This window comes from Schistocerca americana, unplaced genomic scaffold (assembly GCF_021461395.2).
Source record: "Schistocerca americana isolate TAMUIC-IGC-003095 unplaced genomic scaffold, iqSchAmer2.1 HiC_scaffold_15, whole genome shotgun sequence".
Taxonomy (NCBI): Eukaryota; Metazoa; Arthropoda; class Insecta; order Orthoptera; family Acrididae; genus Schistocerca; species Schistocerca americana.
Genome location: NW_025725583.1, coordinates 3,973,487 through 3,994,935, shown reverse-complemented (window position 1 = coordinate 3,994,935; position 21,449 = coordinate 3,973,487). Strand labels below are relative to the sequence as shown.

Genomic DNA, 21,449 nt, shown 5'->3' with positions numbered 1-21,449 from the left:
TAGTCTCCCCATACAGTTGTTACCCCCACGGATTCTTTCACTACCAAACTGACGATTTCTTGACGGCTTAGGAGGTGTCCTACAAGCTATCCTATTTTTTTTAATAAATATGGGTCATAAAGCTCTATTCTCAATCGTTATATTCTGTATCTCTTCATCAGTTTCTCGATCTACCCATCTAAGTTTCAGAATTCTTCTACAGCACGACATTTCAAAAGCTTCTATCCTCATCTTGTCTGTACTGTTTATCGTCAAAATCTTACTTGTCTATAACTCCTCACTCCAAACAAATGGTATCAGGAAGGGCGTTATAACAAATTTATGTTCGATGTTAACATATTTATCTTTTGCAGGGATGTTTTTCTTGCTGGCGCTGCTCACAATTTTACAATGATAAACTACCGAGAAGTGATGCTTCAAGTGAATTAGACAATGAACATCGAGGTGGTGGAAAAAAAAGCTTGCATTATATTCTCGGAAGGATCCTCAGAAAATTATGAAAAAGAAGAGTATTTCGAGAAAATAAGACACCCTTGGATCGCTTAAAAGCAACTGCTCACATGCAGTGATTCACACCGTTCCGAAATAGACGATTCTCTAGCATAAATTTCTTTACCTGTCTCGTGTATCTTTTTCTCACATACTGCGTGTTCCAAGAAAGCGTGGCCGGAGTTTTTATCTTTGTTCTCCGCCTTGAAATTAGTACTCCGCCAGTAGTGGTAGCAACGTCTATGTTGACGAATTCTTTTGGTTATATGTCACATACATGCTGTTGAAAGCACACTGTACCAATTTCGACGCTAAATTCCGTGCGGCTGGGGCCTGTGATACAGGTAGGCGCTCAGCCAAAGTTGGTAGTAAAGAAGAAATGTGATATTACCGCGAAGAGAAGTACGAAAATGCATACGTGTTGACAACCTCTACCGTTATTTCTGCGTCTGATACAATGTTTGCAAAATACGAACACACACACACACACACACACACACACACACACACACACACACACACACAGACACACACACACACACACACACACAAATATGAGTTTACATGATTTGCTAGCAGATGGCATAGATGATACTCTCGTAATTTAACAAAGTTATATTTAGTTTGGGTGACTTTTTCTTCTCTAGCACCTGCCTTTCTTGCGAAATACTGATCAAAACTTATAGTACAGAATATTATTTATACATATGGAGTACATAAGAAAAATAACAGAACGAACTGTGATACACTACTTCCGCATTCGATGCTGACTGCGAACAAGTGTTAATGGTCTTACTGCTTATGGAGTAAAACTTAATTGCGGTACTTCATGAACGTTGGGATATTCAAGAATTCCGCGTTTATTCCAACGGTTAGGTTCTATTAGAAGCATTTAGCTGACGGATTAGTTAGATTTGTTACGAAAATTGCTTGGCTAGTGGATCCTCTGAAATCTCAAATTCTTCTTTTTATCTACAAAATTTCATTTACAGACTTGAAGCAGTTCACGTCTTGATTTTCACATACAATGATGTGGGCTTACGGATTTTTGTAAGTACTATCAACGTTCTTGTTTATTCTCCATGTGACCACAGCCGTAATTGAAACCAATTTCGGCCGGGCGTGGTAGCCGCGCTGTCTCGGACGTCTTGTCACGGTCCGCGCGGCTCCCCTCGTCGGAGGCTCGAGTCCTCCCTCGGATATGGGTGCGTATGTCGTCCTTAGCGTAAGTTAGTTTAAGTTAGATTAAGTAGTGTGTAAGCTTAGGGACCGATGACCTCAGCAGTTTGGTCCCATAAGACCTTACCACAAATTTCCAACTTTGAAACAAATTTTCGTGCATTTTACGCATATATAAATTGCATTTTCCCTCTTTGCGGCTTTCATCAACACAGTCTCAACCCAATTATGTGCAATATGCTCTCAAGTGGAGTGCAAATGTCACTCTCAGCACGTGGTTCCAGAAGGAAGAGGAACGTTGCCAGGGTGCGCATTAGGAAAGGTAATTGTAAGTATCTTTTATGTAATGCATAAATCAGGACGTAAACTGTTTTAAATCTGAAATTAATTTTTCGTGATATATTTCAAATTGCTCATACAAGATAGTTTTGAAACAGAAGACGAAACGCGTCTGGGACAAAAAAATAACGTAACAGCAGGTATGATGCCGTTGTTTACAATAAGCAAATACAGTGAAGCCTCACTAATTCGGACAAACGTACGAGTCTCAGTCTGAATTACTGAAAATCAGAATAACAATTGTTTTTGGTAAAATAGTTATCTGAAGTTATAACTAGGAATATACAGCGTATGTAGAGGTTAAATAAAAACTAAGTTAACTGTAATATTACGTGAAAGACTGTCATTATATTTAATTTAAGAGCAACTAATGTAATGGTATCACAATAACGAACAATAAGACTAAACAAATTAAAGGCACGGTACATAAACCGATACATTACTATATGTATACCAAAGTGAAAATCGGTGCTTTACTGGAAATTTCTATGCTACATTTACTCTACAACGGAACTTACTTTACCAGTTAATTGTTGCTGTCATCTGGAGCTATAATGATATGGTCTATAGCAGCCAAAGAGGCACTACTCCCTCACGATGATACCACGACAATATTTTCATCCCCAATACCTCCCGAAGTTCATGATTTATATCTATACCTAACACTCATCTTGGTTGCTGTACTGTGTTGCATGACACTTCAATGCACTTAAGCGATCACACAGATGTAAATTAACACAGTTCGTTATGCAGCCTTCAGTAAGCGAACTGTGCAGAATTTGACGTTGTTGCGTATTTGTTACCAACAATAATACACACAAACGTTATTCACTACCGGCCATAGCTGAAGCGTATGGGAAGGGAGGGGATGTGCAAATATTTTCAACAAATGAACTGTCTGGTACGTTAAGGCTTCGTTTCACTTCGTGAATTCCGAATTAGCGAAGGTTTCATGTATAAAATTTATGCAGCTGCAGTGTAAACGGCCATTCCGAAGAATTTGTTCGTAAAGTTTCAGCTAAATAATTTGGAATGGCATGTTTTGGATCACCGTACGCCGCTGTTAAACCACTCTTACTTATGGACTAACTATCGTCTGTCTCGTTCCGTTCCGTTGGCGGTCTGTGTGATTTGAAATGCATTGTGGAACGTTTTGACCTTCTGTTCCATCCCGTCAAGTGTGAAACGATCTTAATGTACAGTGGGCAGAGAGACAGCGTACCTGCAGGGTGCTCCCAAAGAGGCCGCAGCTTGGGGGGCACACGCTTGTCGAAGAAAGCGATCGTCCTCAGGTAGAGCTGCGACATGCTGGCCAGGGCGACTCTGCGCTCCTTTCCAGCCGGTCTCTATATAAAGGCCGCCCGTTGCGCGTCCGCCGAGTATCTGTCAACCAACAGCGCTTATCGTCGCTCGAGAACCCGTCCAAGGACGCCGGCTTGTGGTATTCCATGGCGTGGGGGAGGGCGGGGGGGAGGGGGGGGGGGGAGGCAGAGCAGTTTCTTGGCGCCTGGCCACTCTCACCATCCGTGCAGGAGCAGTCCCTGCGATGCGGAGGATAATTCCATATTCCTCAGATAATTTGCACGATTTGATGTGGATTAGGACAGCTTACAGGGTATGTATTGAGCTATTACGAGGATCTTACCGGTGGGTTCTTGCGCGCAGCTACAGGTGCTCCGCATAAGGTAAAAGTTTTGTAGATCTCTTTCTTTAGGCTTCTGTAAAGCAACAGACTGAGCCAGAATAGGATGCCCATTCGTTTCGTTTTTCTCGTGACAGTCCAGTTTTTTTTCTCGAAATGTGCCACTGTTCCGAAAGTTCTTTTGGTGACATTCGAATGCCCCGCTTTTGTGATTCGCCGGCCAGAGTGGCCGAGCGGTTCTATGCGCTACAGTCTGGAACCGCGCGACCGCTACGGTCGCAGGTTCGAATCCTGCCTCGGGCATGGATGTGTGTGATGTCCTTAGTTTAGTTAGGTTTAAGTAGTTCTAGGTTCTAGGGGACTGATGACCTCAGAAGTTAAGTCCCGTAGTGCTCAGAGACATCTGTATCATTATTTTTTTTTTGTGATTCACCTTGACTAAAGAATTTTACACTAGCAATTTACTGTGCACTGTTGGTTTAGTTAGTAAGAATTTCCATTTCTGCTTCGGTAATCAGTCTGAAGATGTTTAGAGGATACGTGGCAATTTTAAATGTATACAATCACTGTTTCATCATTTCTAAACGAAAATGTAATTTTGACTGAAATATAAAAAGCGAGTTTCCTTTTATCACCGATAGTGGAAAGGCAAAGCCTTGCTCGTTGTCAAAACACACTTTACTGGGGTATCGTGTGCTTATTTTTATGACAAAATGTCAAAAGGAAGTGCACTTCTTGATAAAATACATAAAAGCGGAAAGTACAGTGAGAGTGCAGTAGAATAACTGCAAAAAGTCATTTGGGATCATCTGAGTGTGTAATGCAAAGGTAAGCTTCATGTCCACTAAATTTTGTCAATACAATTAGTGTCTCGTTTTCTTTTCTAAATGTTTTAAAATTTCCCTTTTTGAATAAAAACGAAATTGGCATCTAAAGTTAGAAGCACTTTCCTAAAAGCGAAATACATTAACCACGGCAGCTGTGATGGATTGACATCATACTCGGTCTGGAAGTAAAACAACCGATTTCAACCAGGCAATGAGAATAGTGTAAGGAGTAGACAACAATGGCATGACTGTTACCGTGGGCTAATTCCTTCGGGCTGTGGGGCCGACTTGCGTCGCTCAGGCGTACAACACACTGACTATTAACCGAGGTTAATCAGACTAGGTCTACGTTCAGGCAATTAAAACATACATTGATGTGCCAAAACATTATGACCGCTTCCCACTGTGACTGAATGAAGTATGGTTGCGTTGTGGGCACTTGACGCTGTAAGGAAAGTACACAAGCAGAGAAGAGACGAATGGGGATTATTTAACCGACGACTGGAGCCAGAAATTGGGAAATCCGCTGATATAAGCGAATATGATAACGGTCAGATTGTTACGTCTGGCGCCTGAGGAACAGCATCTCGGAAACGGGACGCTGGTCGGTTGTTCGCGGGCAGCTGTCGTTAATTTCTATGGAAAGTAGTTGAAACATGATAAAAACACGAGTGGGCGACAAAATGCTGGACAATGACGCTTCATAACATAATGAAGACGTTAACAGATCCGTGAAGGGGGCTAGAAGCGGCGATCTGTGGCAGAACTGACAACAGAGTACAATGCTGATGTAGGCACAAATGTTTCGGAGGTCGTTCAGCGCACATAGCTGAACACGGGGCTGCGCAGTAGGCGACCTGTACGTGTTCTAGTGTAGATCCAACGACATCGAAAATTTTGATTGCAACGGGCTCAGGGTCATGCAGATTAGAGCGTGGGTCAGCGGAAATGCATAGTCTGCCCGAATGAATCACGTTTCCTGTTACATCACGTTTATGGTCGTGTCCAGATATGCCGTCATCCAGGCGAACCGCTGTTTTAAATGTGCACTACGCAGGTTGGTGAGTGTAGTATTGCGCTATGTAGATTATTCAACTCGCTTTAACGGGACGCGTCTTAGTAATCGAAGGTATCACATCAGTTGCGCATCATGAGAACGTTATTGCGGATCACCTGAATTCTTTCAAGCTTGATGTGTTCCCCAGCAGCGACGTCATCTTCCAGCAGGATAACTGACCTTGTCCAAAGGCAAGAATCGTGCTTCAGAAGTTTGAGTAGCACACAGAACGAGACCTAACCTAGCTGTGTGGCAGTCGTTCATACTTCGATATTAGTGGACGCTGATTCGCACGTGATCCGCGAGCATAGATCGTTCGAGTGCAGAGCAGAGCTGAGATATCATTACGCCGCGCGATTCCTAATCTCGGTGGGGTGCGAAGGGTTTGCTTCGTGCGCTAAACGTGGCAGTTTCGGCCATTCTGTCAAAAGTGAAACCTTTGCACTTTTCATACCACATTACACTTCTGCGGTGTGATTATTAAATGATTTGGACACTCATAACCCTCTTGCTTCTAGTAGATCAGTTGCGCGTTTTCGAACTCAACGTCGCCACATCAACTCGTTATCTGCCCACCCAACACATTTTAGCAGTTGATTGGACCTAATAGAAGTTCACTTTCGGTATAGACGATTTGTCGGTGCCTGTAAAATGTTTAATGCTACTGGACAATTGGTCAAAGATTTTTGTGGCTGTATGTTCAACACTTTTACCGAGCCACTGACAGGTTTCATAATAAGTAATGAGAGTAACTTAGGCTCAGTTGTAGGTAAAGCAAACTGGTTTCAGTTCATTAGTAGGGTACCGGAAAAAGTGCAATCACTACACTTAGGAGATTGGTTCAAATGGCTCTGAGCACTATGGGACTGAACATCTATGGTTATCAGTCCCCTAGAACTTAGAACTACTTAAACCTAACTAACCTAAGGACAGCACACAACACCCAGTCATCACGAGGCAGAGAGAAAATCCCTTAGGAGATTGCTCACAAAACACTCATACAACGCATTGAAGAATATTGGTGAAGTGGGTGGTACCCATGAGAAATAGGGCTCACAGCAGTTATTGAACGCATACAAGGAAAGGCAACATGAATGGTTACAGATTTGTCTAACCCACGAGAGTGTATCAGAGAGATAATGAGAAACCTAATCTGTCAGACGCTTGAAGCTAGACGGCTACTGTCCCACAACAGCCTGAGGCATAGAACTCCCCAAAGGCATCCTCGCATGGGACGATAAAGCATTCGTGGACGAGGAGCTCTTCGAGTTTTGTGACTTCACAGGGTGGATTTTCACGTTCCACAGCATTCTGTAGCGTGAAAGACTTAATAAGACAAGTCAGATATTTGATTCGAGGAATATGCCCTATGAGATGCAAGACCACATTCTATGTCACAAACAGAATTGGGGAATTGCCATATTGGATTTCGTCGTTTTCAGTTGAGACACTTGGCTCCATCCGTTCAAAGGATCCCCCATGAGAAGCTGGGTTCATCCACACAACAGTGCAAGAACCAATTACAGAAATGGGCTCGTGACACAAAATCCTGTGGTTGCATTGCCTTTACCTTCTGGGTGTGGTACGGGTATAGATGTTGCTCAATGAGAACACGCCAGACAGTTTGGTGATCAACATTCAGTCTTCCTGTATGTTTTTGATACTCGCCATAGGGTCCTCTTCCACTGCATGGAATACACTTTCTTCAAACTCGGCTGTGTATAGCGGCCATGGAACACCACAGCCGGCCTTACTGGTGGGGAATGTATTTGTCTCAAAGGACCGCTGGTCGCTGTAGCAAAGAGAGAGTGCGAAGGTGTCTGGCAGTGTGGAAGACGCTCTGCATACAACTGACAGGCAGCCCTCTCATTGCACTGAGCTTTGCTGTACAATAACATCATGTTGCGTATTCCGCAAACGTGTAATTCACCATGGTCAACAGCAACACACCAGAAATGAACTGTACTGTAGTGAATGATTACTACTATACAATAGTAATAGCATGAACAAAGACCACAAGCACAGTGGTAGTTACAAATCTCTCTGGGCAGATCACAGGCTCAGCTGACAAAGGAATGGACCAATCTGAAATGTTAAAACTGAACCTGAAGTTTATATGTAGGTAGAGTACAACAAAAGAAATGCAGTGTCAAAATTGTAGCTGCTAAGATGCACTGCAAGTAGTTTTTAAAAATTGTTCATGTTACTCGTTTCTGTCACACAAAGAACAGCTTATGGCAGCCATGAAAGTAGAAGGACAAACTTTGTTCTGGTGCACTTTTGATATCAAATTGATATAAAATTAACTAATTAATTTAATTGATAAATTAATTACCCCACCAGCTGATGACATCATGGGTTTTCGTCACTGTCACATACCGCATCCCAACCGCTGCACTGAGAAATGCCCTCCCCTCCCGCCTGGCAAGGGCTGCCAAGTGAAATTTTTGCGGTAAATTAAAAACTGGCGGTAAATTCAAAGTTATTGGCGGGAATATCAAATTTTGTGTGTTCACCTTAGGGATCAGAGACCAACAGACCTAGTTAACAACACCACCACGAGAGGGCGCTATTGGCCCTCCCTGCTTCCCTCTCCCCCCGTCCAGATCCAGTTGTGAGGGGCCTTCAGTCTGTGCTGAACTGCTGGACAGAACAGATGTAAGTCATTATTTGATTATTTAAACAATTTGAATTGGGAAGGGGTAGTTGCCATTGATCAAGCACTATACAGTAGCTACATCCAATTTCGTCAATAACTGCTAGATATGGAATGGATATTTTAGCCATTAGTGTAGCACTAGACAGTTACTTCAGCCAGTCTAGCCAATAGCATTATATGGGGAGAATAGGTAATAATAAAAGGTCGGCTCACTATCACTGAAGTACAGTGAACAGCTGCTGGGAGGACGTTAAGGATGGGTAATAATACTAGAACAGTGACCTACTTTCCCAGTGCACCTGTTTTTTTTCCTTTATCATATTTTCATGTCCCTGGGCATTGGCGGACTGGAAATGGTGTAATCCTCCGCTCTTCAGCTGAGTGACATACAAATAATAACAGAGGAAACTTATACATAAAAAGAGCGAAAATAGGGGATATAAAAACACAGTAATTGGAGATAATGGAAGTTAAAATATACACTAACACAGGGACATTCACTGTGGGACAGGTAAAAGAGTCGACATAAAGTTAAAATAACACAGTTGGCGATTTGTGGGGCACTTAAAATTCACTGGAGTCACGCACCCAAGTTAAAAATCGGTCACAATATAAAAACACACAGAGCAAGACATACTTAAAAAACCACTGTAAGTGACGGAGCACACATGAGGAATAAAAGCCACTGGTAGGGATCTGCCGAGGGACAGGAGGCCAGAGAGGAGGGAGAAGGAGGGGAGAGGAAGGTGCAGTGGGGGGGGGGGGGGCTGGAGGGGGTGGGAACCCAGTGCATCCTTTTTTTTCTCTTTTAGTGGAAGGTTGAAATACAAGTTCACTGGTTGCTCACAGTCTGACTGTGTTGGTGGATGGTGCAACTGTTCCATTCGGCAGCGATGCCATTACAAAGACGTCACTGGAGTCCACATTGAATGTGTGGCGGTGGGACTTGAAGTCCCATACCAACCTCCCACAGTTGAAGTTCAGGCTGCAGGCAAGCGGTAACATAATGAAGAACATCATCAGGTATCAATGTGGGTGGGTTACGAAGGTCGAAACCCATCAAGTCAATACTACGCTGCATGAGTGGCCATAAGAAGGCTATCGTTAACCGTGGTTGAAATTGGAGTCCTCAAGGACGATGAGAGGAACAGGGTGTTAGTGCCAGTGCCAGGGTGTCATGCTGCCAATGTTTTGTAAACCGGCGACTGTGTCACATAGGGCTTCTACTTTAACATAGAGACATCTTGCCTTCTCTCGCATGAACATCTTGAGAGTGGCCATATCTGTTTCCTCATGGAGGGTAACTACCCTCATGAGGGGAGGGGGCATGCAGGCTCCACGAAAGCACTTTATTCTGGAGGCACTGAAGAGTCTGCATCTGGGAGGCACTAATTGCAGCCAATGCAGTAGAGCCATAGGCGAGGGAAGGGTGGGCAACCATCTGGTACAGCCAGAGCTTGGTGTCAAGGTTCAGTTCACTGCTGGTGAACACTGGAAACAGTGCACACAGCACTTTTATCAGCTTGAATCATTTGTGGGTTACATATTCTGCATAGCGATGGAAGAGCAGTTTTTTACCCAACCAGACATCTGTGTATTTGGTATCAGGGGATCATGGAACCTGGGGACACCTGCAATAGTGATGTTGTGGCGGAGGATGGGGCAATGTTTAGTGAAGCAGACTGCAGTAGTTTTGGCTGCATTGAGAGCAAACTTGCTAGAATGACACCAGGTCACTGTCGTGTCCACCTGCCTCAGGAGAAGAGCAATGAGCTGGTCTGTGTTGCGGCTGGTGGTATAGAGATCCATATCATCAGTGTATTGCGCCAGGTGGCAGTGTGGGAGGACTGGCATAACGTTAACATGAATGTTAGAAAGGATGGAAGACAACACATGGCCATGAGCGGTACTCATCGACATGTGATATAAGCTGGAGCAGTTACATTGCTGAGTAACCAAGAAAGTCCTATCGTGGAGGAAATTATCCACGATCTTCACATAGATGTCGGGGATGGTCGTCTGTGTCAGCATTTTGTACACAAGATCGTTCTGCTAGATCTTGTCACATGCATTTTGAGGGTCCAGGAAAATCGCTGGCTTCGACATGGTGGAGTTAAAGCCCTTGCTGACGTGTTCCATGATCCTAAGGACTTGGAGTTCGGCTGACAGGAGGGAAGTGAATCCAAGCTGTTCTTGACGGATTGTCCCAGCCACTGCTAGAGGCTGGGAAACCCAGTGCAGGATCAATGATCCTAGAACCTTGACCATGGTATTCAGAAGGCTAATGGGCCTGTTATTAATAGGGACTGTAGGATCCTCCAAGGGTTTGGGGATGGCAATCATTTTGGCCTGCTTCCACTATGAGTGAAGAAGGCCAGTTGTGAGACAGCAGTTCAGGATGCTAGTAAGACCAGCGGCTTGCGTGGGAGCTGGCAGAGGTGGTCGCTTAAGATGGCATCCAAACCTGCAGCCAACTGCCCATGCTTCTGCAGGAGGATCCATTGGATTTCCGCCGGGGATGAGGGGCAGTCAGAGGTGGTCTGTAGGCAGCAACGGCTGCTGGAATATCACGTTCACCTTGGAGTTCATCAGGCGTGAGGTCCTAGATGAGCAACTGGTTCTGGGCCTCAAACACATCGGCCAGAGTTTCTACCACATGGGGGGTGTCGTAAGTTAACCCATCCACTGCACTGATGGGATGATTGGTCTCCACTGTGGAGTGCCATAGGGCTTGGAAAAGCCATTCGGATTTATGTTGGAGGAGGAAGGCAGACATCTTGTCTTCCCATTGCTCCATTTTCAGTTCGTGAGCCGGTGGCAGAATTCACGTTGAAGACACTTCATGCAATGGTTACCCCAAGTATCATGAAACTGCTTCCACCACCTGCAGCAGTGGTTCTTCTGGATTTTAAGTTTGTGCAAGAGGAGAGGCAAGTCATCGATTGGGGTTAAAGCCCTTGGGACAATGGAAGTAAAAGCCTTCATCGCCTTTTGAATTTTTGTGGTTAGGCAATCAACAGCACTAACCAAATTTAGCAGACATTGCCAGGTCGAGATGTTGCCAAGTGCTTTTATTAAGGATCCAGGAAAATTTATCACAGTCCATGATGGTCAAGGTAGAATGGACGTCTAAAGACAGAGTGACGTCAGTACAGTGCAAAAGTATGGGGTCATGGTCAGAGGCCAGTTTGTGGCGTGTTTCCAACGAAAACTGCACTGAAATGTTCTTGAAAATATACACATCAAGAACATCTGGCTGGCAGTCAGAGCGGACTGGTATGTGGGTGGGAGTGTGAGGGCTATAGACCGACAACACCAGAGTATCTTCTAGGGCAAGGAAGAGTCTTCCCTTGGGATTAGCAACTCGTGAATGCCAAGCTGGATGCTTGGCGTTGAGATCTGCCTAACAATGAGTTTGTCAAATGATGTCAAGCTACAGGTAGGGCTCAAATATGCCGCAGTAAAAGTTATAGCACCAAGGTGGGTGGAAACAGTGACTGCCATAGCGTCAATATGGCCGATTGGTTGGAGAACATCGTGATTATGGGTGAGTGCCTTATGCAGAAACCCTGCTGTGCCCCCACCTGGACGATGGAGGTGGTCAGTGCAATAGCAAACCATGTAGCAGAGACGAAAATCGTAGGACGGTTCAGTTGGGTTTCTGAGACAAGTAAAATAGGAAGGTGTTTGGTTCAGTCTTCATACCTGTAAGGCCATTAGCATTAAAAATTCAGGCAACTAGATCCCAAGAGGGCTGATGGTTGTATGGCGGGCGATTCGCCATTATAACAAAATCTGACTAAGCCCTTCAACATCTACATCTACATCTACATCTACATCGATACTCCGCAAGCCATCCAACGGTGTGTGGCGGAGGGCACTTTACGTGCCACTGTCATTACCTCCCTTTCCTGTTCCAGCATCACAACGGTGATGATCTTAGTGAGCCCATCCTCCATCCGACGGATCTTTCGATCTGTTTCACGAATGACAGCCCTGATGTGGGGCCGCGTGAACAGAGAGATGACCTGGAGGATCTCTCGCATGTCATCCCGGGAAGAAGCATCTGTCTCCACCACTGGAGGTACATCCCGGGTGCACTGCTTGCCCTGCAATGGGCAGGGGTGGGCGTGGTGGCAGGTGGAGAGGGAGCCACAATGGAGGGTTGTGGCACTTAAGCAGGAGGGTGGGAGGAGGCTGCAGACAGTCTTTCAGCTTTGTGGGTGTAGGTATGCGTCACAGAAGATGGATATGCAGGAGGAGACTGAGCATCAGCGAATGTGGTCATAGGGGATGGAGCTGGAGGGGGCTCCTGTGTCGCAGATAGGTCAGGCACCAGAGCATCAGTGGTGGGACGGTCATCGGATTGACCCTGTAAGACGGGGAAATGGATGCGGTCCTGTGGCAATGGGGGTGGCTGATTCGTCCTTGGTTTCCTTCTGGAGAACTTCATAGCCTTCTGGTATATAGGACAACCCTTCCAAGAAGCCACATGGTGAGGATCGTGAGAGATGCCCAAACAACGGGCACACATGGGTTTTTCTGAGGCCAGGAGTTTGCAGCCCTCTGACTAATGCGAGCCAGCACACTAGACACACCAAGAAGACAGTGAACAGTAATTGCTGGTGTACCGCAAACGTTGACACCTATGGCAGATGGAGGGGCCATTGCAGCCTTGATATGATTTAATACACACAGTGGTGCACTGGAAATACGTGATTTTGTAAATGTGATCGACGTCCTCTCTCCTAATAAGCGAGACAACATGGGTGGGCATAAGCATTAATTTCCAGGTGTCGGGTCCCTCTTGTTGTATTGGTGGACCAAAGGGTCCAGGAACTTGAGACAGAGTAATTCATCCCTGACATCTGTTTCTGTAACTTCGCAAGGAAGGTCTTTGATGACGATTTTTGTTCTTCTGTCGCCAGAAGCCTGATGAGTGTACTAGTCCATAGCCCTGGACTTCACAAGGCTATGTACAAGGTTCACGTGAATCGGTACCACTCTCAGTGGTTATTGGTGACTTGTGGCGAGAGGCACGATGCGCTTGGTCCTTAGCCCATTGGGTGGTGTCAATATTGCCGGCCGAAGTGGCCGTGCGGTTAAAGGCGCTGCAGTCTGGAACCGCAAGTCCGCTACGGTAGCAGGTTCGAATCCTGCCTCGGGCATAGATGTTTGTGATGTCCTTAGGTTAGTTAGGTTTAACTAGTTCTAAGTTCTAGGGGACTAATAACCTCAGAAGTTGAGTCCCATAGTGCTCAGAGCCATTTGAATCATTTTTTTGGTGTCAATATCAGCGTAGCCAATGAGCAGCCGGTACACACTGCCGCGCGAACGGGGGGCCGAAGAGACTCCCAGCTGAGGATTCCTGTCCTTGGTCCTATTCTTGCTTAGCGCTGGCCCAGCTGACGTAGTCAGGGTGTGGGAAGGCTATAGGCACGAACGCCTGTCGCCTATAAATACCCGGTACAATAGGACGAGTAGGAAATAAGAATGCTGCCTTACAAGGCGAACGACAAATCAACGACGACTCAGACACTATGACTACACAACGCTGAGGAACACTCATGACCATAATGAACAACGTGCATGTACTCGCAAGTAAACACTGTCAGGGCTCAAACCTGACTGACGCCAGTGTCTTCCTCCGCACCCATGACTGGGGTACTCTCCTCCACCACCAGCAATTGCAGCGACAAATCCAGAAACTCCTTACATCAAAGAAACGCCAGTACTGGCGCCGGACATGTGTGCACCTCAACTTCATCCTCCCTGTCAACTCCTCCAAGTACTGACCAGCCTTCCACCACCTTACTAGCAGCTAAAAAAAACAATGGTTCAAATGGCTCTGACCACTATGGGACTTAACTTCTAAGGTCATGAGTCCCCTAGAACTTAGAACTACTTAAACCTAACTAACCTAAGGACATCACACACATCCATGCCCGAGGCAGGATTCGAACCTGCGACTGTAGCGGTCGCGGTTCCAGACTGTAGCGCCTAGAACCACTCGGCCACCCCAGCCGGCTACTAGTAGTCATCCAACCCCACGTTACTCTTTTCTCCATGACAACTGGTTCTTCCTGGACAACCTCAGTAAGGATAACCATTTAGCTTCCCACCTATCCGAGTTGTTCTCCACTCCTGTTGATCCCCATTTTATTACTCTCTCGTCCCCACTGTCCATGAACGCACTGATACCTCTGTCCCACCACTCGCCCCTTGTTTCCAGTAGTTGGATCAGTTACCACCCTTAGACATAAACACTTCCATCACCGCACACAAAATCACACTCGTCCTCCTCTCCAAACGCCCCTGGTCACGACAGTGCCACCTACTGCCACCTCAACGAACCCCCCCTCCCACGGTCCTTCCTGGCTGCCCTTGCATATCCTGTACATCTTCCTCTGCAACAGGATTTGCTATCGCACTGACCAACTCCATCGCCAAGGTGGGGACATGGCACTGTTTCTGTATTAGTCACTCATCCACAATCACGAGGCTCTCCAACCATTCGACCATATCGAAGCTACGGCAGTCACTGTTTCTATCCAACTTGGTTCTATAACTTTTACTCTGGCATATTTGAGCCCTAATAGTACCCTGACATCAAATGGTTTAAATTTCTCTGAGCACTATGGGACTTAACATCTGAGGTCATCAGTCCCCTAGAACTTAGAACTACTTAAACCTAACTAACCTAAGGACATCACACACATCCATGTCCAAGGCAGGATTCGAACCTGCGACCGTAGCAGCAGCGTGGTTCCGGACTGAAGCGCCTAGAACCTTTCATCTCAGGTAGATGATGAAAATATGGGATAGGCAACAGCCCAGTCAGTCCGGACTGCCACACGGGGTAGCCGCGTAGTCAGAGGCGCCTTGTCACGGTCCGCACGGTTCCCCCTGTCGGAGGTTCGAGTCCTCCTTAGCGTAAGTTAGTTTAAGTTAGATTAAGTAGTGTGTAAGCTTAGGGACTGATGACCTCACCAGTTTCGTCCCATAAGACCTTACCACAAATTTGGATTTCATGCGTCGGGACTCTTGATAGATGAACTGGCACAAGCTTCTCGAATTTCACTGGTTATAGTGAAGAATATATTCCAAAAATTTAGTCATATCAGAGCTTATTTCCTTGAATATGGCTACATTATTACAGATCTCCCAGCCAACAAACTGCCGACAGCGCACAACGTCTACCGAATACTCATGAGCAGGCGCATCAACAAACCTGTGAAAGCACAACACCCCATAATCAGCTGGCTAGTGATAAGGCGGACAATTCACCATATGACCCTTGGCACAAAGACATGAATGAGATGTTACCTGATAGTTAACTGTAAACAAGTAACTGGATCCTGCCTCAGCACCATCAATGTTGTGAACTCCCCATTATGTCAAGCATGTTAGCCCATCGTCTAACGTGGGGTCTGCCTGTGGAAGTTTGACATCTAGTGACAAAGATAATTTCATTTCTTCTCTGTGTAGGACAACAACCCATTGACCCTATGAATGTTCTTTTTCTGGACGGAGCATACTACCATGAGCCAAGACGACATGGATATGAGGCCAAGTGGTGCATTACCTGCTTCGCAATGACCAGAAGAATGTGCTGGACTTCTGGAACCACCTAAATGAATGACATACTGTGATTGTGAGTATCCCGAAATATCAACAATATTTTTCTGTTTTCCTGGGAATGTGTTATGAGAGTCCCCACACAGCTGTCACGTCCTGGACATGAGAAGCTGAGGTTAAACACAGTGAAGAGGTATACATTAACCATGAAAAATGGTTATCTCTTTCAATTCTATGTGATGTTGCGCCTGGAGGCAGAAGCGCCATTGAGGATCACCCTTGCCGGCCGGAGTGGCCGTGCGGTTCTAGGCGCTACAGTCTGGAACCGCGTGGCCGCTACGGTCGCAGGTTCGAATCCTGCCTCGGGCATGGATGTGTGTGATGTCCTTAGGTTAGTTAGATTTAAGTAGTTCTAAATTCTAGGGGACTCATGATGACAGCAGTTAAGTTCCACAGTGCTCAGAGCCATTTGAACCATTTTGAGGATCACCCTTCTAGTTTCCCATCAGTGGAGATTTTCTCTTATTTTCTCTTTTTATTCGTGAAACGCACCTTTCCTTAGTGAAGAGCACCCAGTTGATGATATCGTTGTAAACTTATAAAAGGAAAGTATTTTATTTCCATTGATTTATTTCCTTTACAAAGAGTTTTGATATCTCTCCTACTTATGAACTGGAAAAGAACCAGGAAACAAAACCAAAATGCGAAAACATGTCCGACTGGTACATCAGGTACTGCCATATCAGCGAGGAACATGAAAACAAACAGGGATGCAGTCCACTAATGTTATGAACTGAATGAAACAGTTTGTCATATCTTCCAACATTACAAAAAAAAAAAAAAAATAAGGTGACTGCTTGTGTAAAGCCAGAAATCTGGGTTCGAGTCCCAGTCTGCAACGAATTTTCAATGTTGTCATTTCTTTATACAGCTGCAGGTGATGCATATTCACAGCTGCGAATACATTTCATGAGTAGCAGGGAAAACTGCATTCTGGCACACTTTTGATATCAAATTGTCAAATTAATTACCCCCACCCCCCATGAAGTGTCCCTTCCCCCACCACTCCCCTGTGAAATCCCCTCCCCTCCCCTATGAAAATGGCAGAAAATTAAAATGATGGCGGGCAATTCAAATTTATCGGTAGGAATATCAAATTTTGTGATTTCACCTTGACGTTCTTTCACAACACCACCACCACCACCAGAGGGCACTATTGGCCCTCCCCACTTCCCTCTCCTCCACCACTTCTGAGAGAGCTTCAGTCTGCGCTAAGCTGTCAGATTTGGGAATAAAACACACTTACACCTGTTTACGAGTCACAAGTTGCATTCTACCCAACAGAAACATGGGACATGTTTCGTACCATACTTTTTACGGATGTGGTGCTAATTATCTTACCTGAACATGGCATCTCAAGACGGAAGGTACACTGACCACTCACCCCTATGTAGTCTGACGCCATGTACTGAATGTATTGTGTACCTGAAGAGCTGGCCAGCCAAGAAACAGTCACTCACGACGGACATAAGCCAAGACTTCGGTCGCCTGACACCCTTGTAAACACTCCCGCCACTGACTATGGCACATGAGGTGCAACTTGGACTAACTGCAATGCCAACCCCTGACATAGGCTCCTCAGTTTAAAAATTTCGAAACGGGGATGTTATTTTGTCAATATACCTCGAATTTCTCACACGAAATATACTTTTCTCCTGTTTGTATCTGCTATTTTCGAAGACAGAAGAAATGACCATGCACTTGTTCTCACATCGCTAAAGTATCGTTACTTGTTGTGAAAATCGTGTACGACACTATGGCATACGCTATATTTCCTCTAAGTATTGTCTCATCAGGTCGGAAAATCTGTTTCTATTAGCTTAATATCTGCCACATCCTGCACCACAGGACTAGAATCTTAAACTCATTTTCGGCTCGTGACAAGCGCTAAGAGCATACTCTACCTCTGTCATGGGATGCCTCCTCCCATTCGAACTCTTGAAGTAAACAAATGTCTCATCACATATGAAATCTCTCAAGGTAAGAGAACAGAGAAGTTGTAAATAACAGGTTTATACTACATATCACTTTATAAATACCGCAATAAAACTCATTTCATTCCGATGATTATCTCTCGCTACGTAGGTGGGAGATTGAACGCAACGAAAAAATGCCTGATTACCGCTCCAGCCCGTGAATTATATCTATGGTATTTTTGCTTTCGCTTCCACCAGCCTAGAGGCACGTCATTGATATCAGATTAATAGGCGAATTAATGAAAGTGGTCATGAGAACCCCTTTGTATGGTGTGTAATTTATTTACTGCAGTCGCGTTCCACTCGCCAGGTAACCCGTACACATGCTTCCATGACGTCTCTGTAGGCATCCCGCAGGCTAGGAGGCCACTTCCTCAGATGCCAGAATCGGTAATAACCATCGTCAAATGGCTGAGGACATCCTACACTTATTGCGTTCTGTCTCTCGTTTGTCTTGTCATGCTGGTGAAAGTAAGTCACCTAGAATTATGGTACACTGCTCCCGAACTAATCCTGCTGAAACCTGTTGGTCTATGGGTGGTGTAGGATATTTCAGTCTCTTCTCCATCACTATGATGCCTCTGCTACTTGGACTGCATGTGAACAGCCGTCACTGAGTTTCGAGCCTCCGCCCGCACATCACGGCAGTTCCACTCCTGGCCAACAACCCACTGCTCACTGCGCCGGACAGATGTTAATGATTCTATATTCACAAAAGTTGTCCTATCCTTCACAAAAGGACTGGACACTTAAATGTTACTGGGGTAAATACCAGGATGTTGAACAATACGCTTCCCCTCACACCTCCTGCAAACCGAAACGTTCTGAGATTTGTTTTTCGAAATATCACGCTAAGGCTGACATAGTGAGCGACAACAAAATACCTTTATACAGACCGCCACATCCCAAACGTGTTCGAGATTGCAGACCTAGGTTTTCCTTAGAATACAGCCCTATAGAAACGTTCCTATAGGCTCCCACCAAATTAGTGGGCGGATGTTTCGAGAACTAATATGAAGATGATGTTCTTTAGAAGAGACTCTATTGACTAACGACATTTGAAACTTATCACAGAGGGATTTTACTGCTGCCAACGTACATTTTACGTAAGGACCACAAAAATACAAAAAAATAGTGCTCCTAGGGAGGCATTTAGGTAGCCCACTTCCCTCGTTATATTTTCAAGTGGAATAGATAATAGAATGATTAGTAGTGGTGCAAGATACCCTCCTTCACACGCCTTACGACAGTTTGCGAGGTAAGGATGTAGACCTAAATGTAAATTAAGTCTACTGATTGTCTCTCTGTAGCAACCATCGTATGAACCCCTAATTTCCTCATTGCACTGACTTCGCGAGACATGTGAAACGGTGTAGTATGTTTGCTCACACTACTTAGAAGAAACGGTATAGAACTCACCTCACAGCTATCGTTTCGTCAGAGCCGGCCACTGTGGCCGAGCGGTTCTAGGCGCTTCAGTTCCGAACCGCCAGACTGCTACGGTCGCAGGTTCGAATCCTGCCTCGGCTCTGGATGTGTGTGATGTCCTTAGGTTAGTTAGGTTTAAGTAGTTCTAAGTTCTAGGGGGCTCAAGACCTCAGATGTTAAGTTCCTTAGTGCTCAGAGTCATTTGAACCATTTGAACCTTTCGCCAGAGTATCGCTTAACTCCTGTTTTCTCACGAATCACCCAGTCTTCAGTATATATCATTTGAATCCACCTGATTTCAACGAGTAAGAAACGTCCCACTCCAGATTACAGACCCCTACTAATTCTCTCGAAATCTCAACACATTCCGATAGCACCGTTCCGTTACATAGAAGGATACCAGGTAGACAGCTTTCACAACGAGAAAAACAGCACACTAACATACAGGAGGAAATTGACAACCATGCTGAGTATACGCGGACTGCACAATGAAATTCAGAAGCGTAACATCTACAAGTCATTGATATCGAATGACGGTCTATAAATATTACTCCCTACATGTCCTAATCTCCCTCATCGTGTTCCTATGATCATCACACCAAAACACGACAGTGTAATGCAGCCTGTATCTTCATATACAGCTCAGTCTCTCTCTCTCTCTCTCTCTTTCTCTCTTTCTCTCGCTCTCAGTCTCTCTCGCTCGCTCTCTCTCTCTCTCTCTCTCTATCTCTCTCTCCACGTTATTTTTGTAACATAAAACAGAGTGAAACTACGTACTATAAAAACTTTGCTAATGTCACCTGGTAGAGAACTCAATAAGATTTTACCGTGTCTCTCCCTTCTGATAAATCGAGAAACAAATACATCTTTGTGTTGACATCGACCATATATGGTGGTCCCATTAAATATACATGTATTGGTCCACTGGAGCAGGTGAGCAGTGATCGAAATCGTTTCCACGGACCTGTTTAAAATTTTGTTGCCTGTGCTGGAGGAAGACCATATAGACTATCAGTCGGAAGGGGAGCGTTCTTGTGTTGTTGTTTCATAAGTAGTTTGATACATTGTTTTTCCTGTACTCATCGAAGCAGTGTATGACTAAAGCTGTCTACTCAGCCATACATTTTGTTTTTCTACCATGACTTCAAGGTCTAAGTCAGGAGCTAAACTGACATTAACACGTTTTGATTCATTGGCCCTCACAGAAAGCTGGACATCACATGGTATCTCCGTCTGTTGGAGCTACATCGTACATAAACCACACGTTTCCTCTTAACCATTTTTTTTATGTCACGACAACACAATCATATTTACTATACCCCGATAAGGGGTGCTAACCTCCTCGACATGCGCGCATCTGGAGAGATGCTGTGCACTAGGGCTCAGCTCCTTCTGTTCTTCCACAAGACATGGAATGTAGCTAGTATACTACCCTCCTACATTCTGTCAGTTGCAAATTAAATCATGTTCAGTGATGTCACTAAACCCTCCCAAAGATGTAGACAACGATGCACGAGCAGCGCCTATTAGAAGAAGGATGTCCAACAGCCGATCAGTTACTGTCATTCCACCAGGAAGGAGGCACAACGCTCGTGTTGTCTGTAGTTCTACCGCGGTTCGATTGTGGCCACCTTGTTACTTTATGCCAGGAAGGGCTCTCAGCAAGGGAAGTGTCCAGGCGTCACAGAGGGACCAAAGCGATGCTGTTCGGACATGGAGGAGATACGGAGAGACAGGAACTGTTGATGACATGCCTCGCTCAAGCCGCCCAAGGGCTACCACTGCAGTGGATGACCGCTACCTACGGATTATGGCTCAGAGGAACCCTGACAGCAACGCTATCATGTTGAATAATGCTTTTCGTGCAGCCACAGGACGTCGTGTTACGACTCAAACTGTGCGCAGTAGGCTGCATGCTGCGCATCTTCACTTCCGACGTCCATGGCGAGGTCCATCTTTGCAAACACGATGCCATGCAGCGTGGTACAGATGGGCCCAACAACATGCCGAATGGACTGCTCAGGATTGGCATCACATTCTCTTCAGCGATGAGTGTCGCATATGCCTTCAACCAGACAATAGTTGGAGATGTGTTTGGAGGCAACCCGGTCAGGCTGAACGCCTTAGACACACTGTCTAGTGAGTGCCACAAGGTGGAGATTCCCTGCTGTTTTGGGCTGGCATTATGTGGGGCAGACATACGCCGCTGGTGGTC

The 21,449-nt window shown here is 45.3% G+C and overlaps 1 protein-coding gene across 1 annotated transcript in view; it reads right to left on the bottom strand.

The window, feature by feature from the left end:
* Positions 1–3,381, bottom strand: part of LOC124569469 (mitochondrial pyruvate carrier 2-like) — a 63,239-nt gene extending 59,858 nt beyond the window's left edge. The window contains exon 1 of the mRNA XM_047131083.1: positions 3,230–3,381. Coding sequence (XP_046987039.1) covers positions 3,230–3,314 — 85 coding nt within the window. The 5' untranslated portion in view covers positions 3,315–3,381. The remainder of the gene's footprint in view (positions 1–3,229) is intronic.
* Between the last annotated feature and the right edge of the window lie 18,068 nt (positions 3,382–21,449).